Below are 23,501 nucleotides of genomic sequence, written 5' to 3'. Positions count from 1 at the left end.
TTTTCTCGGGAATAACTCACCAACATTCGTGTTGACCCAAATATTATTTAAAAATGTTTTACCGGTAAATGAAGATTTCGCGAGGAGGCGTGGAGCGAGGAGTAAATGTTTGAATAAAGAAGTGTGTCTGGGACTGTAATGTAGTTTTTATAATAAAAACTATGTAAACTCTGATATTTAAATAATATGTTTAATATTATATATTAAACATTGTGTTATTATGATTGGCTATCGGTTAACAATAACTGTCACCGCCTGAAAATTTGTTTAGTTGTAAAGACTTTCGCTGAAATTATCATTATGGGGTTTTCGGGGTGTGACAACTTAGTTGTACTAGAGTCGACCGGTTCACTTACCGGTTAGTAATTTTAGTTAAGTTTAAAGTCTAGAATTATTACTTAGTGTCTATATTAGCATAATTTAGTTAATAATTATGTAACCACTTTTAACACATCACTATACTAAAGGTTATAATCAAACATTATTTTCATTGCAGACACAAATCAACTAGAATAACAGGAAACAAGAGTGGAAATAACACATCAATCTGATATAATAACATATAATAATATACTAAACTAGTAATGTTATATATTTCTACTCGTTACATTTTCATAGAATATTTAAAAGCCATACGATGTTTATGTTTCACTAGACAAAATCATATGAATGTTAAACTTTCGTTAGTTTTTTTAAAATAATCGAGAGGAATACGTAACATTACCCTTGAAACAATTAAATTTAATACTTTTAAACAGTTTTGAAAAGAAAAAGATGTTGTCACAATCATTGACACTCTGGATTTCTCCCAGGCCCACCATAGTAGAAATAAGTGCCCCATTGGTTGTTGCTACCGCTTTTAATGTTATAACAATTTGTGTTCTCGGCTAAGGTTGAGATGTCACGCACACTGATTAAGCTATTGTCTGAATCCACAATCTCTAGGTTTCGAAAATAACTAGATTTTCCAAAACCATCTTCAGCGAAATGGCCCGACCCCATTTCTGTCGAGGTGTGTTGACTGTTTGCTCGTGAATTGACTACCTCACCACCCCATTCAACCATTGTGGCTCGGTCGGCCAAGTGTGTAAATAGATCAGCAGGCCAGTAACCAACTAGAGTGTTATCACCAAAACCCATCCACCAATTTCCAAGTTTTGGATCCTGTTTTGTAAGATGCAAGATATAAAAATGGTTAGAAATGTTTACAATGATAGCGAGTAGACAGCTTATTCAACAATAAAAAGAATGGTAAGTTTTTAAAAGTTGTATCTGCCTTCCAAATGACTATTGTAACGTCAAACTGACTTCCTTGGAATTCTGATAACGGGGAAATCGCAGCACCGATGGCTATTCGGCTATTGGTCTGTACAAACCCCGAACATAACAGATTGTAACATCCAGTTGCTTGATACGCGTCACTCTGTACAACATTCAACAAAAGAATTATTTCACGCTACATATTATAGACATGCTAACACCAATTTTACACAAAAGATAATGAATAGTAAGTTGGTAACTATCAGAAATAATTTTTTTTAAAGTAGTAATAATAACTGAATTTCACATTGAATGGGGGTGTCATTGTCGTAATTAATGGTTTATTATTGGGGTAGACAATGTCAATGAATATTCGGACCACAAAAATTGTTATGGGAAGAACGTGGACTGTTGTAAATTGTATATGCTCATCTTATATGTTTTGCGGCTTTTGCCACTCCACTGAGAACCATGAGTCACCATGATCTTGTCCATCTTTTTGCTTTTTTACTTTTTCTAAAAACGATTTAGATTATCGACGGGTCACTGGCTTACCCGATAATCTTCACTCTCGAACTATGAAACCATGGGATGCAAGACAGGCATCTTCCCGTAGGGCAGCTGGCACATTAGTTCGCCCCATCAGTCATCATGTCTCAGAGACCACTCTAAGAAGAAAACCCTTAAGCCCAACTCGAAATCTCCATTTTTTTCTATTATATGTGTGACTTGAATCTAAAACCTCTACTTTTTAAATGACTCGTTGGGTACACATGATTTGCCTTTTTGGGCAACACCATATTGTAAGTCAATAATAAGTGAAGAGGTAGGTCCCAGCAGGGCTCAGTTGGTCCCGCATGACTCACCTTGAACAGGGATGTCTGCGCAAAGACCATCTACTCCCGCAGGACCCACCATGCTCAGAGAAGCCTACGCGCAGTATGCAAGCTGCATACGCAGGGAAAAGCCTCCCAATGGTAAAGTAACCCGCCTGTTCCCGCAGTTGCGGATACAAGCCATCAGGGAAGGCTACCCGCACAGCATAGCTACACGCATAAGGCTTAACACTTACAAATATTCAGTGTCACCTGAAAGAATGAGCAGAGGCGGGAGGGGGAAAACTCCCGCCAAAATGGGCCAGTCTGTATGATGGAGGATCTTTTGCGTGATACCTGACGAGGTAAAGACAAAAGATCTGACCAAGAATGCGACAGCTCACTGACAGCAGCGTGGCAGACAGCACGCCACAGCACTGTGACCAATAGCCGCCGCCTGCCCACCAACTCCTGCCAGACCACGTGCCTAGCCTGCAGTGGGTAGAAGACGAAGAGTGCACGGCACGCCTGCTCTGTGTCAGCCGCTACCTATCCACCACTCACAGGTAGGGCACGTGCATAGGTTACAGTTGGTAGCGTGTTGGGCCGGCTAAACCCCTTGGAAACCCACCTTCGGCTATAAAAGACAGCAAATGGTATTATCATTTCATCATCTACTATCTCGTATAACTTACTTGATAATTGCTCTAATAGTATTCATATACTTTTATATTTAAAGAGCAATATAGACTGATTCTCACGCCGGAGGGTGGTCACAAGGAGGAACCCCCCCCTTCTCAGTGACGAGCTTACGGTGTCTGTTTTGCAGGTTCCTTGAAGTACAACTTACTCTGCTGGACCTAACCTTCGTGGGAAACATTACTTAGCCCCCAGATTACCCATAATCTGCCAGGGGTCACTTAGTGTTTCTTCATTGGCGCCATCCGTGGGACAAAGCTAGAACTACATCTTTCTTCAGTTTTTCAAAACTTCCAAGATGACTAGAGAAATTCCGGTAACCACAACCCCAGCCACTGGGGTAAACACCGGCAACACAATGTTTACAAACACTACCCCAGCCACCCAAGCTGGGGCAAGTGAAGTACATTTTACGAACACTACCCCAGTCACTCATGTAGGGGCAAGTGGAGTAAATATTCCACTGGGATTCACTGATGCCCAGCTGGAAAAACGAACTCGAGCCCCTCGCCAAACACTTGATCAAGTGAAGGCATGGGCCGAGGCACGTCAAAGAGAATTTCAGGCTGAGTTGGACGAACGCTTACGTTCAGTCCAACAAGCTGAGGAATTCGGTAGTACTCGCCAGCACCTCAACATGAGTAGTGAGTACGAGTACTCAGACGCCGAGAGGGAAGACTCCGACACCGACGCGAACCCTCGCCATAGGGCGAAAGGGAAGCGTAAGGAAACGGATCCCCAGCCAAAAAGGAATTTTGGGGAAGCATTCCAACCAGTCACGGAAAAAAGCTCGCGTGACTTCTCCAAGGCCTTTAGACCTACTGCCACAAACGCAGGAAGGTCAAAATTTGCAAGGGACATTGCAGAAGCAATCGCCCCGAGGAGTGCCAAACAAATGTCCAATATTGGCACATACGATGGTATATCCGACCCAGATGACCATCTGAACAGGTTCATTGCGGGGGCAACCGTCAGTAACTGGACGGAACCCACGTGGTGCTACATGTTCCAGATGACTCTGGTAGGAGCAGCCAGAGCATGGTTCGACCGTTTACCGGTCCACCACATTTATGACTGGGCAGACTTCCAGAACAAGTTCAGTCAACAGTTTAGTCAACAGAGGAAGCACACTGAGGAGCAGTGGACGATCCTCAACTGTGTGAGAGAAGAGGATGAATCCTTACTGGACTTCATCACCCGCTTCAACTCCAAGAAGCTGAGTCTGGGCAACATCAGTGAAGACCTCGTTCGCGCCGCTTTCATTCAGGGCGCTGAATACCCAGAACTCATCCGCACTCTGACGGGTAAAGACGGCATGCCATCCACGTGGGATGCCATAATGACGGCAGCCAAACGCTTTGCCGAAACGGAGAAACAGCTGGGAAGAGATCTCCCCCAGAATACAAACCTCTACACGCAGAGGACAAGGGAGAACAATGTGAGAACCGCCCGGCTAAACAAAAAGAGGCGGCAAGGTATTTGGCAGTCAAGGATAAACTTTGACACCCCCTCAAGCTCTCGCCCTCTGGTTGGCGGAAGGGACAACACGCACCCTTCGAACCGGAAAAACCGTTGGACGCCACTCACCAAGAGCGTCACGGAGATATTTGCCACGGAAAAACTGCCATGGCCAAAAGCCCCAGCGATCCGACAGAAACCCAATGCGGATCAAAGCAAGTCTTGTGACTTCCATGGGACAAAGGGCCATAGCACTGAGGAGTGCACATCCTTGAGGGACATCGTCGAGACATTTGTCAAGGATGGGAGGCTCGCACACCTCGTGGCATCTATCAAGAAGGGAGGAAGGAACGACAACAGGTACAGGGGTAACGGACGAAAGCCCGTCGACATTAGCATCAACATGGTCCAGGGTAAGGTCAGAGGAAGAAAGAGACCGATAACCGAACCATGCGCATGGAAGGAAGCAGAAGTGCGCTTCCCGCGAGTGCCGAGAGGCCCAAACAAAGAAGGCCCCATTGTCATTAAAAGCCAGCTGGGGCACTACATCACCTCCCGCACCCTCGTTGACAATGGCGCATCGTCGACAGTGATGTACAGGCAGTTCTTCGACAAGCTCGACGATGAAGACAAGGAACGCCTGGAGACGGTCTACGCTTCAATGGAAGGGTTTGACGGCAGCATGAACACTCCCTTGGGCATCCTATCTTTCCCCGTCACTCTCACCGATGGGAATTATTCACGCACGGAGGATGTGGATTTTGTTGTAATGAAAAAACCACATCATACGTATGACATCCTATTCGGGAGAGACGGGATGGCAAGATTCAACGCCGTGGTATCCTCAGTCCACGGCATGATGGGATGGCCAACAACTGAAGGCGTAGCGATGATCACGGGCATTCCCCAGGTATGCATCGCATCTGTCTCCTCTAAACCCAAACCGAAGATGGCCAAACAAACCATCACTGAACCTGAACAGTGGGCATTCAATGGGAAATATCCCGATCAGGCCGTTACCATTGGCCCGACAATTGTTGATCCAACACGCACCTTACTCAAGCGCTTACTGCAGCGAAACGCAGACATCTTCGCGTGGACACCAGCCGACATGACTGGTGTACCCCGGGGTAAGGCAGAGCATAAGCTCAAATGCGATCCGGCCGTTACGCCGATCGTACAAAAGCGCAGAGTAATGGGGCCCGAGCAAACCAACGCGTGCAGAACCCAAGTCAAGGAACTCCTTGATGCGGGCATCGTGCGCGTTAGCAAATATCAAACGTGGGTTGCAAATCCCGTAATGGTACCGAAGAATAACAAACAATGGCGCATGTGCATAGATTTCAAAGATTTGAATAAAGCATGCCCCAAAGATTGTTATCCGTTGCCAGAAATTGATCTCAAGGTGGATTCGGTGGCACCATTTCGCCTTAAATGCTTCTTGGATGCGTATAAGGGGTACCATCAAATCCACATGGCTGTAGATGACCAGGACAAAACCGCCTTTCGGACGCCCGATGGCACATTTTGTTATAAAATGATGCCATTCGGACTTAAGAACGCGGGATCCACGTACCAACGACTAATGGACAAAGAGTTTCACGCCCAAATTGGGAGAAACTTGGAAGTCTATATGGATGATTTGGTCATCAAAAGCCCCGAGCCAGAGGCGATGTTGAAAGACATTGAGGAAACTTTCAACACACTTAGAAAGATAAACATGAAGCTCAACCCGAGCAAGTGTTCATTTGGGGTGGAAGAAGGGAAGTTCTTGGGAGTCATTATTACTAAAGATGGCTTCAGAGCGAACCCTGAAAAGGTCGAAGCCATTGTCAAAATGGAATCACCTACCACCATAAAACAGGCTCAAACACTGAATGGACGACTAGTCGCGCTTAACCGCTTTTTGGCAAACCATGCGGATAGGTCGTTCCCATTTGTGTCAACGCTAAGAAATTGTTTAAAGAAAACGCACTTCCGCTGGACACCAGAAGCGGAAGCAGCTTTTCAGGAGATTCGATCACGCCTGATCGAACTCCCAACACTCACAGCACCACAAGCGGGGGAGGAGTTAATCCTATACCTCTCCGCAACAGATAGAGCAACCGGGGCAGTCCTGCTTGTAGAACGAAAAGGCATCCAGATGCCAATCTATTATGTTAGCCGCGTGCTGGCAGACGCGGAAACCCGGTACTCTACCCTGGAAAAACTGGTCTTGGCACTTATTCACGCTTCACGCAGGTTGAGACGATATTTCCAGGGTCACCCAATCACTATTCTCACCAACTTCAAACTCTCAAATGTTCTAGGCAAACCCGAGTTATCGGGACGTCTAGCCAAGTGGGCAATTGAATTGGGAGAATATGCGATTCAATACAAGCCGAGACCAGCCATTAAAGGCCAGGTCCTGGCTGATTTTATTGCAGAAGTCCCCGCTTCACGGGAGAAAGAGTGCCAGGAGGAGGTTCAACCCTCCCCAGCACACGAAATCAATGAGGTCTGGCGACTCTACACTGATGGAGCAGCTAGTAACGAGGGTTCAGGCGCAGGGTTAAAATTAACAAATCCAGCAGGCCAGGAATATACTTATGCTATTCGGCTGGATTTTCCAAGTACGAATAACGAGGCTGAATATGAAGCATTCCTGGCCGGATTGAGGATTGCGCGTAAAATGGGTGTAAAAAATTTGGAAGCCCATGTAGATTCCATGCTAGTGGCAAACCAAATAAACGGGACGTACACGGCTGTGAACGACACAATGGCCCTGTACCTTGCCCAGGCCAAAGCCATCATGCGCGATTTTAATGATTGTAAAGTGATACACGTCAAGCGCAGCGAAAACAAATCTGCGGATGCGTTAAGCAAGCTTGCATCACTGGCCTTCACCCACTTGGGAAAGGACATCCGCGTGGAACTCCTCGAAACACCATCAGTCCCGCACAAGGAAATCTGTGTCATCCAAACCGGTACAGAAACATGGATGACCCCAATAATAAAATACCTTGAAGCAGGAACGTTACCAGAGTCGAAGTCACAGGCAAGAAAACTACGCTGTAAAGCACTGAATTATCAGCTGGTCAATGACATCCTTTACAGACGTAACTTTCTTGGCCCATTGTTAAGATGCGTGGACAACCAAGATGCCGACTACCTCCTAAGGGAGGTTCACGAAGGCATCTGTGGAGTACACGCAGGCCCCCGCGCTGTGGTAGCCAAGCTAAACAACGCGGGATACTTCTGGCCGGGGATGCATATGGACGCGTTGGCATACATCAGAAAATGCAGATCTTGCCAGCTTTACGCACCCAACACGCATCGCCCGAAAAATGAACTTGTTCCTGTCACTTCCTCGTGGCCATTTCAGAAGTGGGCCATTGACGTGACAGGCCCATTTCCTACAGCAGCTGGGAATGTTCAGTTCCTAGTGGTAGCCATTGACTACTTCACCAAATGGATAGAAGCGAAACCTTTAGCCCAAACAACCGCAAAGCATATCAAAAAATTTATTTGGGAATTTATTATTTGTCGTTTTGGACTTCCACAGAATTTGGTAAGCGATAATGGCACCAACTTTGCTGACAAGAAGCTACAGCAGTGGCTGAAAGAACTTCAAATCACCCACACCTTTACCTCAGTGGCACACCCGCAAGGTAACGGTGAGGTGGAAAGAGCAAATAAGAGCATCGTCGAAGGCATAAAGAGAAGACTCTTGGAACATAGATCCGGTTGGGTGGACGAGCTTCCACACGTCCTTTGGGCAAACAGAACGCTGAAGAAGACCAGTACGGGAGAAACCCCGTTCAGTCTCACTTATGGCACTGAAGCCATGATCCCAGTCGAAATCGGTTTACCCTCACCAAGGGTCTTAATCCAACCAGAAGACAATGATGCGGAAAGACGGTTAGACCTTATGCTAACCGAAGAGCGCAGAGACTTAGCCGCCGTGCGTGAAGAAAACTACAAACGACAAATGCAAAAATACTACAACACGCGGGTAAAACTCTGCAATTTCAATAAAGGAGACTACATACTGCGTAACAACGAGGCTTCGAACCAACAACGCCCAGGAAAGTTGGCCCCGATTTGGGAAGGGCCATACGTTATCAAAGAAGTTCTGGGAAAGGGCGCATACCGGCTCGAAAGGCTCGATGGCACTCCCATCCCTAGAACATGGAATGGAGCTCAATTACGCAAATGTTATATGTAGATCAATTCCAACTTGTAAAGAAAAGGCCTAGAGCCACTTCTAATGGAAATGATTCTCCTTTCATGATGTATTGATAGCTTGTAACCTATGAACTTCCCTTACGGGAAGAAGTAGTTGCGTGTGGAAGGCGGCAATACCCGCATAAACACAACGCCAAAATGTTAAAAAGTCCTAAGGAAAACCTACACGCAGGTCAGATGTAGGTAAAGTTTAGCCATCCTTGTAAGTGCAAGTGACGGTCTTACCCGCACAATCACAAACAAGGAAGCCAAACTTAACTTACCATCTACCACGTTAAAAGGTTAACTTATGAACACTTAAAAAAGGATAAGAAAAACCTACACGCAGGTCAGATATAGGTCTAAAGTTAAAGCCATCCTACTAAGTGCAAGTGACGGTTGCACCCGCACAATCACGAAAGAGGAAGCGAAAACTTTAGTCCATTAACAACCACGTTCAAAGGTTTAACTTAATGCCTTAGAAATTTCGAAAAGGAAAACCTACACGCAGGTCAGATAGAGGGTAAAGATTAGCCATCCTACCAAGTGCAAGTGACGGTTTTACCCGCACAATCACGAAGGAGGAGGCAAAACTTTAACCCATCATCAACCACGTTCAAAGGTCCTTATTCTAAACACTTGGAAAATTGCTAATTCAAACTAAGTATGCAAGTCATAAGTTTATAAAGCAAGGAACCCAAGGAAGGAAATAACAATCTTATACGCAAAAAGATTAATATTTCACAATCTATTACAAGAATGGCTGGGTAACTACCCGCCTAAAAGAAATCTATACAAAGCCAAGTCTATCCTAGCAGTGGGAAAAGATCTTCAGGATCAGGCTTCAGGGCCACCTCCGCTTGGACCAGCACCGTCAGAGCGCGGCTGCCCAAGGAAAGCCTTAAGGATGTTTAGCCCATCATCAGCAGCAGCAGCTTCATTCACCTTTTCCACCACTGGATGCGGGAAGGAAGCGTACTGGTTCACAGCTTGGTCATAAGCAGCTTCAGTATTAACATTGAATAAAGGGAAGTTGGAGGGCGGAAAGCCTCTCTCAGCAAACCCTAGACCAAGCAGGAAGCCAGTCTTCTCCCCATCCTCATGAGAAGCGTTGAGGGCTGCGCTCATCGCATCGTCATAAGAGGTCTCTGAAAGGACCCGACGCACAACCTACAAAAGAATACAAGTTAGAACATTTTCTAATTACGAGCGGAAAGCGTAAAGAAAAAGATAAAGATACCTGAGGCAACGCTTCTCGAAGCAGCCATTGGAGGGTAGCTTGACTTTCTTTGTAAGCACGTTCGGCTCCGCTTTTATCAAGGTTGGCAAGTTGAACTTCCTTGGCGGCAGCCTCTTCGACGCTTTTGAGTTTCCTTTCAGTGCGGTCAAGCACCCCCCTCTGGTCAAGGATCTCCTGCAGCTTCTTGGCATCTTCCATTGCCAAGGCGTCATGAGCATGCTGAAGAGCCTTTAATTTGCATTTAAGCTGCTCATTCTCTTCGCGAAGCGGCTCAGCAACAGCTTCAGCCTTGGCAGCCCTCTCAGTTGAGTTTCGCGCAGTCTCCTTAGCCAGCCGAAGCTGTTCATTCACAGCTTGGGCAGCCTTGGAGCGGGCCTCGAGTCGCGCCTGGACCTCAACCTCGAGGGCCTTGAATGCCTTCTCCTTCTCGGCTGCGGCAGCGGCCAACTGCCGGTTCTCCTCCCGAAGAGCCCGCGCTTCAGATACATCTTTGGCGCGAGCTGCTTTTAACTTGTCGTTTTCACGACAAAGCAGCTCGACGCGGGGCTGCGTCCGGGCCTGGAGAACCCGAAGCTCATTGGTTAGCCTACCCTCTTGGTAGCTAGCCATGGCTTCCCCCAACGCACCATGAGGAGCAGCGTGGCGAGCCCAGTCCACGCACTCCACAGGGGTACGAAGGGTTGTTCCTCGGCGTATGTTCCATCTTGGAACATACACTTCATTGGAATCCGACACTGCAAAAGAAACAAAGGCAGTTAGGAAAAGATGATAAAAATATACAAAGGAAAAAGAACCCTACGTACCTGTAGGGTCAATAACAGGCCGATAGCCGCCAAACCCATCACCTGAACCTAAAGGAAATCCATCCAACAGGTCAGGTAGACGGGAAGGTGGCATAGATCGGCGGGAAGCCCGGCGCGTACCTGATGGTCCGGCCATCGGTGCCGGTGGCGCAGGTATAGTGGCAGCCGCTGTGGTAGCCATTGTTGGCGCCACCTCCTCAGCAACAGTAACCGCCGGCTCCGTGAAAGAGGCTGTAAAAATTGCACTCACGGCCGGCGGAGACAACTTCTCAGCTGGAACAGCCTCAGGAAGGCTGGAACCAGCGGAAGCAGGCACAGACGCCTGGGTCGACGCCTCGGGAAGGCTGACCGAGCCTTCCCTCATTGGCGGGGGAATACTTGCTCCAACTCCACCCTGGAATGCGTCAACATCCACACCTGCACAAGCAAAAGTGTTAGAAAAATTTATTTGAAACAACAAATCTAGACAAGAATTATGGGGGCACTTACGGGGTTTCTTGAGCTTGAACGTACGGACGAGCGGGGGCGAACCCGATGGAGCCGGCCTCTTGACACCGGTAACCGTCGTCGTCGCTGCCTCCCCGGAGGTAACAGCTACAGCCTCCGGAGCGGTGGTCTCCTCACCACCGGGCTCCCCCGCCACCTCTGCACTATCTGACTCCGAGTCAGATAGGACTACCGGGTCGGCCGTAGAGGCCACCTTCTCCTTGCCTTTCCCGACGGCAGCCTTTTTCTTCCGCACCAGTGGAGGACCTTCTGCGGATTCCTCAGAAGAAGAAATGTCAACTCCAGCAGCAGGCACAACATTGAGAGGTTCAGGGTAGAAGATAGGCTTACCTGGCCGTCGGTGGCTCAGGATCTCTTGGCCTGGCTGGTAAACCTCCACGAACCGACCCGCGGTCTGCTCTAAGATGGGCAACTCGTTCTCGTCTAGAGCACGAGTACCCATCCGCGCGGGACCATCTTCCTCCCGCGGGTTCAGGAGCGACTGAAGATCGTTCCCCTCTGAAATCAGCAAGAAAGTTAGAAAAAATCGAAGTCAGCAAAATGAAACAAGACGTACCATAAGGGACAGAGTTCGAACCATATTCAAGGACGATCGGAACCTTATCCGCATTCGCCGCCTTCCACACCCGGCTCATCCCCAGCATCACCATCGCCGACTCCGGAAAACGGAAAACCGGGGACTGGACCCGGGATATCTTCGAGAACCATTCCGCCTCCTCGTAGTTGAGGGCGGGAAGGTTCGGAAGCGCCTGGCCATTCTTGAACTTCATGGCGATGGGGATGGCGCGAGCGGATATGAAGAAGAACTCTCTTCTCCACGAGCGAAGACTCCGCTCGGTGGTACAAATCTTTAAACCCTTGATACGGGTTGTAAGAGTGTACCACCCCTGGATGCACCTCCAAGTGTAGAAGGTCATCAGACGGTCAACGAGGGGCTCAAGGCCCAGTATCCGGCAAACCCACTCAAAGTGCCGGACCTTGGCAATGGCCATGGGGTGCACCTCTGTCAGGTGCACACCGTGCCTCTCCAGAACACGGTACACAAACTTTGTCAACGGAAACCTAAGGTTTCCGTAGACAAAGAATGCAGCATAAACCCCGATCTTGCCACTAGGGGCATCGTACACAGTATGGTGGGGTTCAGGAAACTCAGGCTCGAGAGACTCGAGCATGAACTTCCTGACAATATACTGGTACAGATCGACAGGAAGAGAGCACTGGCATTCGCCAGCAGTCTTCTGGTCATCAGCATCATGAGAAGGCATGGTGGAAGAAAGAAGAGATTTCAGAGTAATGCTTTACTGAAAAGAGAAATTCGCCGGAAATTACTGGAGAAGAAGAGATGAAAGTGGAAAGTGTGGATTACAAAGAGCCCTCTCCCCCTTTATATAGTAATCGCAATTAATGCGATGAAATTAATACGGAAGAGAGAGAAGTCAAAGGTGCAATGAAACTATGACACGTGGCAAAGGCAAGCTGGCAACAGCTGTCAAAAGGACGTGTGCCAGAGATTTCGCGGCTACGCGCCCGGAATCCCGTGCCCACGCGCCTGAAAAAGAAACTGGAATGACCACATAATGTCATGTCGCCATAACTTCTGGCACGTCCTGACACAGTCAGAAGAAACCGTCGCACGACGTTTGAGGTATTGGGTTGTTATCCATCCACCAACTCTTCAAATTTCAAAATTTAAAAAATTTTTTGAAGACTAAGGTTCAAAAAAGTAAGCGGGAAAATACCCCTTACCTTGGCAAACAAGTAACCATAAGCCGGGTGTGGGTACAGTGTAAAGGCAAAACCCTTCACATACCTAACACCCGCAGGGAATTGAAGCCAAAATATTTGGCAACCAAGTAACCATAAGACGGGTGCGGGTACAGTGTAAAGGCAAAACCCTTCACATACCTAGCACCCGCAGGGAATGGACGCCAGGAATACCTTGGAAGTAAAGTAACCATAAGACGGATGCAGGTACAGTGTAAAGGCAAAACCCTTCACATACCTAGCACCCGCTGAGAATTGAAACCAGGAAGGATCTTCTGGGCAATGCTTGTGAAAACGGAAATAATATCCCCGCATAGCGGGAACATCGAGTACTACGTTGTTTGAGGCTCCAAGATGGAATTGGTGGTTTAAACATAATTGATCACTATGTTCAAAAAACTACCAGAACCACAGGGAGAATCCGCACAACTAAGACTCAATGCTCCTGACTTGCGAGGAGGTTACAGACCTACCCGCATCATACCCAAAGACCAAGCAGGAAACTCGGGAATTTCTGCAAGTGACAAGGACTTCCGCGGGAAGAACCCCCATGGAAAACCTTACAAAAACCCCTTTTCAAAACCCTTTGCTTATAAGTCCAAAAGTTCACTCACTTTATTAGACATTCGTGAAAAGAACATTGGACTGGGGGGACTTGAAGAGGTAGGTCCCAGCAGGGCTCAGTTGGTCCCGCATGACTCACCTTGAACAGGGATGTCTGCGCAAAGACCATCTACTCCCGCAGGACCCACCATGCTCAGAGAAGCCTACGCGCAGTATGCAAGCTGCATACGCAGGGAAAAGCCTCCCAATGGTAAAGTAACCCGCCTGTTCCCGCAGTTGCGGATACAAGCCATCAGGGAAGGCTACCCGCACAGCATAGCTACACGCATAAGGCTTAACACTTACAAATATTCAGTGTCACCTGAAAGAATGAGCAGAGGCGGGAGGGGGAAAACTCCCGCCAAAATGGGCCAGTCTGTATGATGGAGGATCTTTTGCGTGATACCTGACGAGGTAAAGACAAAAGATCTGACCAAGAATGCGACAGCTCACTGACAGCAGCGTGGCAGACAGCACGCCACAGCACTGTGACCAATAGCCGCCGCCTGCCCACCAACTCCTGCCAGACCACGTGCCTAGCCTGCAGTGGGTAGAAGACGAAGAGTGCACGGCACGCCTGCTCTGTGTCAGCCGCTACCTATCCACCACTCACAGGTAGGGCACGTGCATAGGTTACAGTTGGTAGCGTGTTGGGCCGGCTAAACCCCTTGGAAACCCACCTTCGGCTATAAAAGACAGCAAATGGTATTATCATTTCATCATCTACTATCTCGTATAACTTACTTGATAATTGCTCTAATAGTATTCATATACTTTTATATTTAAAGAGCAATATACACTGATTCTCACGCCGGAGGGTGGTCACAAGGAGGAACCCCCCCCTTCTCAGTGACGAGATTACCCATAATCTGCCAGGGGTCACTTAGTGTTTCTTCAATAAGTATATTAAATTATATGATTGTATTTTAACAAAATCAAATAAAATGGACAGGAAAACAAAGAGATCAAGGACTAAACCTTTGCTTCATAATCTACAATCTTAGGAGCATTGGTGGCCTTAGCTTAAACAAAAGTTAAAAGACTTCTGCTCTAGTTGATAATTCGCAATCAGATGTGGGATGTAAATGTTTCGATTCTAGTCCGAGCTAGCCTAAGCTCTATCCTGACTTATTACAAACTTTATTTTTAAAACTTGATATCAGCTTAGCATTCTTTTAAATTGTGAATAGAAAATTTTAAATTTTGTTGTAAAAGAGAGAAGCATTACCGTCCAATATGTGAATAGTCTTGGTCGGCTATCACCATAAAGCTCCGGACTGACCTGACTAGTAGAAGAATCAAAGCTTTAGACATTCCATGTTAATAGAACCTTTTTTTTTTACAATTTATTGATATATAGTTCTATATACACATACAAATTAAAATTCAAATGTAACATGTATTTTTTAACATATGAAATCTATGTATGAACTATTAACAAATTCTTTAATCGTTTAATTATTAGATTTTAAAGCTACGGTGTGTATATATAATATATTACCAATTTCAAGATTTAGTAAGATGCAAATTATATATTAAACTAGGTGAAGCCCAAACTTCTATAAGGTTAAAAAGTCTACACTTCGATTCTTAGAATTAAACAAATGAGCCCGTATCATCCTCCCACAAATTCTTCTGATTTACTTTTTAAATCTGTATTCAGGTGTCAATCGTATTTAAGTTTGCGGGTTAATGGGTTACGGTTGATGGGTTGAAATGTTTAGTCCGAACCCGACCCATATTATTATTCGTGTTAAAAACTTTAACCTCTAACTCACACACATATAAATTTAGGTCAACCCGAACACGACCTGTTTAACCCATTTATATAAAAAAAACTAATAAAATTTAGAGTCGGTAGAGTAATGAGCAATATGATTTTTTTTTCTAGATAATTAAAAAATGTTGAAATTGAATTGAATATTACAAACGTATCTTAAAAAAAATGAAAACAAATAAAAATAAAATTATAAAAGGTGAGTTAACAGGTAAACCCAAAACCGACCCGGTTTTTAAAGGGGTCGTGATAGTCAACCAAAGCCTGTCTTTTCTTTTTTCGTATGAATTTAGGCTATGTTTTGGATTATGTCAACAATTGCAACCCCTAATTAGCATTCTTGAAAAAAAATAGTTTGGCCGATGAGTTTTAATTTATCAACCTGAGTGGGGGTGACGGGCGCGACGTGTTCGCGCAGTGAGATAGTTTAACTGAGAAAGTCACCGTTAAAAAAAAATTAATAAAGTTTGAAATTGTTAAAGCTAAGCGTGTTGCAAAATGTTATGCATTTAATGAATATTTAATTATCAAGTTAATACAGTATCTTTTTATTTAATTCCCAAAAAATAAAATTGTGAAATTTGATTAATGCGTAATTAAATACTTTATAAACATTACTTTATTATCATATATTTTTGACAGGAAACAGAATTAATAGATGTTGAAGCAATATAATAAAGAGAATTAAATAAGTGTAACAAAGAAACAGTACCTGCCAGCCAGCTTCGATGCTATTGAGATCGGAGCCGTCGAAGGACCCGGAAAGAACCCAAATCTGGGAAAGACTGAACTCATTTATAACTTCTATGTTTGGGTCCCACACGTTTATTGTCGCTTTTGCCCCGTATATCTCACTTGATGTTCCCGTGTACGCTATCGCATGCTATCAAAACCCAACCTCCTTTTTAATTTTCATTTCATTATAAACAACAGAATATTATAAATATTTTATATCCATACATTATATTTTTAAGATACTAATTTATTCACTACAATTATCTCGCTAGCAATTTATGCAAATAATGTAACAGAACGCTTTTTATTGTATTTTTCTTTACTTTATTAATCAGTTTTTATTTTGAACTCACAAATTTCTTATTAATTTACGTCGTATCAGGTATGTGAAACATGAATTCAAAACCTTCCAAACCATTATCATGTTTAAAGATTTTGTTTTATCAATGGATCTACAAGAATCCGTCCATTTCATTTGCCGGATAATAAATATATTATATTCAAATAATTTAAGGTAATAATTAATTCATTAAATTCCTCTTGCTAGCAATTAATATAAATTAAAATGTTAGAACTGATTTAGATAATCTTTAATCATTCATTTTACAAAATAAACAATAAAAGCAGTTAAAGACATAATATCATATTATATGAACAATATATAAAGCATTTAAGAAGTGTAATTATGTGTCAAAATGTGAAATGGTTCGAAAGTCAACTACTTCGAATATAAAGAAATCCAATAACTTATTATTTTAATTATACAAAGCCCATCTTTTTTTTTTTTTGGGTCGAGTCGTGTTTTATAAATTACATTTTCACTTGCCTGCAACCGCAAGCTTTTAATTTATATTGGTCAACGTTTTTGCTGATTACTTCTAATTAATAAATCCAATTTCATTCATATAATAATATACATATAATTAAAATAGTTTATTCATTCAAAACAATTTTCTTAAAAACTAAGATACCCCGACAATTCAGGTACATCAATTGGTAAAAAAGACTAAAACACCATCTACATTCATGATCGCAGACAACACTAGTGTAAAATTAAGTAACAATAAAAATAGGTACCTCGTGACCATTGCCGGAGACGACATCCGGTGCATCAGCCCGGCGAGCAAGGGGTGCAGAACCACGTCGTTTCTTGCCAAAGTCATACAAAGAATTAGCCCTCAAAACATCGTGCACGGTGCTCCGCCTCACCGGAACCGTCCCTTTGGGACACCATTGACCACCCTGGTGCCATATTTGCCAAGCACCTCTTCTTATGTGTCCATCGTTTTCACTAATATTTATAGACTTGGCACCCTCCTCTTGTTTCACCATCACCTTTGGCATTTCTGGTGGTATTTTCTGAATTATTATAATAAAAAAAACATTTATTTTATATGAATATATGATCAATCCGAAATAAATGGTTGGTGTTGATAGTTGAAAGTTGTAACCTAAAAAGATAAAAGTTCATAAAAGCAAAGGTTCCAATTTTGCCCTTGGATGATAACAATATTACCTCTGTTGTTAGCGGGTACGTTTATTTGTATACATAAATGATCGATCGAAGAAGAAACTGTATAACCTTTCATCGAATATCAGTTTACCTGGATCTTGTGGTTTTTGAGAAGGGGATGGTCTAAAGCCGGTTGCTTTCGTTTGTGAACGCAATCTATAATATCACCATCCGGGCTCTAGAAAGATAAGCAAAAGACATAAGTTATATATCAAATATATACATTCTTGAAGGTTCATACATAATAGAAAAGATGAATTATTAATCACCTGAATGGAGAGAACAGGAGGCTTGTTGAGGGAATCCAGATGTTTCTGAATTCTTGAAAGTCTCAAGTCTCCAACTTGTCTAAACTTTGTGTAATTCAAACACCAAACAGATGTGGCACTATTGCACAAAAGAATTACAACCCAAAGATTCAAAAGTACAAGTCTTGAAACCATGTTTTCATAAACTCAATGCATGCACAGAAACCCTAAATCTCTCTCTCTAGAACAAGCACAGCATTTACACACAAAAATCACAAAACAAATCAGAGCCCAGAAGCTTTGAATGATATAAGATTGAAGAAGAAATTAGGAAGGTTGAAAATGACAGTATATGAAGGGTGTAAATGCATAGGAAGGAGGGTTGGTTTGGTGCAGATGAGCACACAGCTCAAATACTTAATAGCTAGCATATATGATTGTACCCTGAAAACTCCATAAAATCTGTATCTATGTGTGTGTTTGAGTGTGTGAGAATTAATGTAATTGTCATTATGATGATTTTTTGAATGAAAATGAAATTTATGGCATGCAACTAATTAAAAAACAAATAGAAAAGAAGAAAGAATTAATTGGGTGTATTTTAAACTCAACCTACCCACCATTAATATTTAAGTTTAGAATCCTTGAATACAAGCATCTGCCTCATCCACCTCTCTATATCTTGCCATTAATATATTTGTTTTCCCTTTTTTTTTTACAACTCATTTACAATATAATTACTTTATATGAGTATCTGATTTGTTAGGAGCTAAGAAGTGTTATGGACGTACTGCATATACATTTTTATATTTTAGCTGCATAATTACGTTTTTAATATGATAGAGGTATAGTGTTAAATTTGTTGTTATTTATTTGTTGTTAATACATGTAAATATTATATAATATGTAAATTTTTATGTTGTTCAACAAATATTTATCAATAAAATGTTTTATATGAAGTAAAGTATTTATTATTATTATTATTATTATTATTATTATTATTATTATTATTTTTTTTTTTTTAAAACAGCGAATTTCCTTTTTGTTTTTAAGCCATGGCCTCAATAATTTTGAGAGCTGCTTCACTCTAGCTAAATTATGGTATCTTAACCAAATTCATATTAGCATCAAAGTTTGGCTTGTATGTTCTCAAAAAAAACCACTAACTGTCAAATTCAAAACTATAGAATAATAATGTTAACTGCTATAGTGTTCGTTAGTACTCTAGCATGAATTGCATTTCTCATGTCAAATTTAGTTTGTATCATATCCTAGCCCACACTAGGGGTGTAAACAAGTCGAGCTCTTCACGAGCTATTCGAGATTGGCTCGTGAAAAAGCTCGATCGGGCCGGCTTAAACAAGCCCAAGCCCAAACTCAAACCTAAAAGTAAGCTAATTTAATAAAGAAGACCGGACGTCACTTATTGAGCTCGAGCTAACACACGAGCCTAAACAAGCCTGTCATTTTATATAAATTATATATTATGATGAGTATCATTACAGAACTGTTAAATTATTTAAGAACTTGAAGGAACCCTTGAAACCTAACGTATTTTATAATTTTTTTTGTATGTTAATGTTATTTAAGTGTAGTTTTATCATTTTTTATATCTATAATTACGATTACAATATTGTAAAATTAGTTTTTATACGTATCTATGTTTGTTTTACACATATCTAAATTTGTTGATACATAAATTTTACACATATGTAAACTTGTGATTAATTTATGTAATAAATTTTTTTTATATAAAATATGATAAAATTACTCTTAAATAATGTTAATATGTGAAAAAAATTATAAAAAATTTTGGTTGTGTAGAGTTTCTAAGAGTTCTTAACTTTTTTAGAGTTCTTAAATGATACCAACCCTATATATATGTGTGTGTGTGTATAGTGATATAATAAGAAAACTTTTAACTAAGATATATATTGTTATGAAAAAATAGCTAAAAAATATATATATTATGTTACCTACAAAATCATAACTGAAAAATGATTACCCAAAAACAAATATAAATATATAAAAATTAATTAATATTATATAGACGAGTCGAGCTCAAGCATGAAAAACTACTTAAGAGTCGAACTCTAGCTTTAGAAATAGTGATTGAAACGAGCCAAATTCGAGCTCGAGTTTTGTGAAATTAAATGGGCCTAATCAAATGTTGGAAGTTTTAAAGTGTGTGAATTAAGTCTTAATAAGGAAGTGGTAAAAGTTGTCTCACATCTGATTGGGAACAAAATAAGGAGTGGTATAAGTAGAGCATTTACCACGCATTTTAATCTTTATGATATTTTTTATGTCACACCCTCACTTAGGGCCTAGGCGTGTGACCACAAGTTGGTACGTGTTTTGTAAATAAATTAGAGTTGCGGTTTATAGCGGAAGTCTTTAAAATATTTATATTGAAAACTTATTGGTTTAAATACCTGCTTGATATTTCGAATACATTTCTTTATAAAACATAACTCTTTTATAATATTTTTAAATAAAATATCTGAGCCACAAGATAGCATCTAATGACTATAACTCCAATCTTCTATTCCTTCTTGCTTGTCTGTTCTAACCTTTCTTGTTTCCCTGTAACATGGGTGGGAAAAATACGTCAGCACAAAGCTGGTGAATAACGCTGACTCTAAAAATATCTTTTCAATACCTTTATGAAACCAACAATAATACCTTTGTGACTACTCATTAGGCACCCAACTACATTGGGATCAAATTACCCTAAGTACCATGTACAATTAATTATATACACAATATCATTTATCTGAACAGTCCCGTAGACTTTTAGGGGCATGTTGATGATATGCATGGCCTCGGGGAAATGCCGAGTCACCATGTATGTTTGGATCCAGACACATGTATACTCTTAATCAGAGTGTCTGTTTCTTATTATTGTACACAAAGTTTTAAGGATTCGTAAATCCTATGCAAACATTCTGACTAAATATAAAAGGTTTGGGAGTATTCACCTTTTCTGTTTATGATCAGTTTCTGATACTGATTCCTGTTTTCTGTTCTCTTCTTCTTGTTTTGTAACCTCGGACCTATAGTACGAGAATAACATTTGTATAAATAACTAGATCATTGATCTAGCTTTAAACCTATAGTCTATTTTGGTATAACTTCAACCTTGATAAAATCATTTGTTTATATAAAGCATTTGGACCTTTATTTCTCTTCTTTATTTTATCAATTATATGCTACGTTTCTTCTTCAGGAAGAAACATCTATACTGAGTTTCTTCTTCAAAAAGAAACATTATTTATCTATACTCTTTGAATATTATATTTCTTAATATTAAAGAAATATTATTTTAACTATAACCTTTGCTTAGGAAAAGTTATATTATTCTTAATCGTAATCAAGGTTTGGGCTATACCCCCGACTATGGTCTAAGCCATTTATAATAATAAAATAATAACTTAGGCAAAACCCCTTACCTCGCACGGGTATTCGGAGTTAGATATTCCTAAGTTTATACGGGCATCACTTCTACTCTACATGCACTTTTATCGAGGCGTTCTTAATCCACCTTTCTTGGCACGCAAATCGAGGAGATGTTCACGTGTCACTGTGTCGTGCACGTACTTCAAGGAAAACACTGGTTTTTTGGCACGAATTACGAGGTAATATTTGTCGGGTCGGTGGCAAGCAAAACGATATTCGGCACGCAAACCGAGGTAGAGAGAGAAAGTAACTTCTAGAGATAGAGTGGAAAGTGTGTGTGTGTAATGAGCCGATGCCCCTCATATTTATAGCTGATTTTGAGTCCCATCGCGATACGCGATGGGCTCCTCTTTTAACCTCGTCGCGTATCACGACGCCTTCATTTATGAGGTCGCGACACGTGTCGCCATGTGGCCTGACACGTCCGCCACATGTCACCAGAGTGTGACACATGTGTGTTGGTCATCACGGCCCATCGCGCTACGCGATGGCCGTCTCCTTGGACTAATCGCGTATCGCGATGGGTCCCTGGGTATTATTTTTCATTTTTAGTTCTTTGACTTTGTAGCTTGTCACTTCTACTCTAATTCTCATTGTCCAAAAATACTAAGGCGGCTCTTAAAGCGGCTCGAGGCGATGCGAGCGTGCGAAGTGCAAAGTGCGCTATCAAAGCGCCACATTGAGCCCAACGCCCTTTGCCGTCGCCTTCGCCTTGGCCATCGCCATCGCCATCGTCCTCGCCCGAGCCCGAGCCCGTGCGCGTAGGACTACTTGGTGCATGATATTCATAAAAGAATATAACTATGGAAATTCTATCTTTTATAAAGAGCTTCCATTTCTTTACCACTTTCCATGTGGGATGGATTCCATTTCCTTATTTATACCCAAGTGGAATGCTCCCACTTTCTTACATCTTCCAATGTTGGATGGGTTTTCTTCTTATTTTCTTCATGTAAGAATACTTAGTTTAGGAAATATTTTTATTTTCTTATTTTTTTTATATTTCCTTTATTTATTATTTTCTCATGACTTGTCTTGATATTATTTTTGATCCCTCAACTTTCTTAAGTTGTCAAATTTGGATCGAAATTTTGGGGATGTTACATCCTCCACACCTTGAAATGAATCTCATCCTCGAGATTCGTTGTTTGAAGTGTGAATGACTCTTACGTTTGATTGATGATTAGATCCTATCTAATCTAGTTCTTTTTCTTATAATCTGAATGCGGAGTTGATAGGGTTTATGTTTTTGTGGTTAATTTTACATTCTTGAATGATGTAACCAGTTAATAGTTCAGAATATCATTAGTAAATATAAATTGATAAACACATTGATCAGTTGTGTTTAACTATTTACCTTACCGTTTTGTATTCTAATTATTTACTGATGTTAACTACATTGTTGTTTTGATTCAGTCTATCGAATCGATTCCACTAAGTTGTTGTTTAGATTCAGTCTATCGAATCCATTCTATCCTTGATCTTGATTAATGATGTTCTCTATATTCAAACAGTACCCTTGTACTTTGTCTTAAATCACATTTGCTATACTTAGCAATTGTATTTCTTGAATATCTTCGAGCTCTTTTTCTTTGACTTTTTGATCAACCATAGTTGGTAGATAATTCTATCAGTTGGATTCCTTGATCAGAAATTTCTTAATATACTTGTCCTCGTATATTTAAACATTTTTTAATGTTTGATGTATCCTTTCTTTCTATTATTATCATCTTCCTAGATGATACATTATCTTAACGGTTGAACCTCTGATATTCCTTTAGAGGTAATGAATATAAGCATTCTTATGTATTAACACGATCTATATGCTAATATTTTATTTATAACTTAGGGATTTAAATACCCTTATTTGATTACAAAACTTCTCGTTTGAAAACGAGTTACAATTAATACACAAAAGTTAGCTAGTCTATCTTGACATTTCTTTGATGTGATCTTGTCATTCATTAATCTTGACTAGCTTTTCTTTTCGGGCATTCAGTCTTAAAGTGACCTGTTTCTCCACATGTAAAACATACTCCTAGCTTCTTACGACATTCTTCTATTGTGTGTCCTGCTCTCTTGCAGTATGCACAATTGTTTGTATTTTCCAGTCGACATTTTTCAGTATGTTTCTTTCCACAAGTCTTACCTGCTAACTTGGGAGTGATTTCATCTTTTTCTAACTTCTTGGAATCGTTTGATTTCTTGGTTTCTTTGTCTTTCTCCTTTTCTTCTTCTTGATTCCTTATCATACTATTGATTAAGTATCCGGCCACTTCCATAGCCAAATCAACTGTTTCTGGCATATGGGATCATACCATGCATGTCTTTTATTTCTCTTGGTAACCCATATATATAACAAGTTACTTTATTATATTCCGGAGTTACTAGATGTGGAACCAATCGGCAGTACT

At 41.6% G+C, this 23,501-nt stretch overlaps 1 protein-coding gene across 1 annotated transcript; it reads right to left on the bottom strand.

The window, feature by feature from the left end:
• Nucleotides 1-573: 573 nt before the first annotated feature.
• LOC143601849 (protein neprosin-like) lies at nt 574-18,174 on the bottom strand. Its single transcript, XM_077079143.1, has 7 exons — nt 17,650-18,174; nt 17,472-17,558; nt 16,945-17,226; nt 15,845-16,015; nt 14,584-14,637; nt 1,277-1,423; nt 574-1,164 (listed from the first exon to the last, which is right to left on the bottom strand). The coding sequence occupies exons 1-7, from the start codon at nt 17,821-17,823 to the stop codon at nt 787-789; spliced, it is 1,293 nt and encodes a 430-aa protein (XP_076935258.1). The 5' UTR covers nt 17,824-18,174; the 3' UTR covers nt 574-786.
• Between the last annotated feature and the right edge of the window lie 5,327 nt (nt 18,175-23,501).

This window comes from Bidens hawaiensis, unplaced genomic scaffold (assembly GCF_021521415.1).
Source record: "Bidens hawaiensis isolate Kalapana, Puna unplaced genomic scaffold, B.hawaiensis_p1.1 tig00057253_1, whole genome shotgun sequence".
In the NCBI taxonomy this organism is placed as follows: Eukaryota; Viridiplantae; Streptophyta; class Magnoliopsida; order Asterales; family Asteraceae; genus Bidens; species Bidens hawaiensis.
This window is presented reverse-complemented; position numbering and strand designations above follow the sequence as displayed.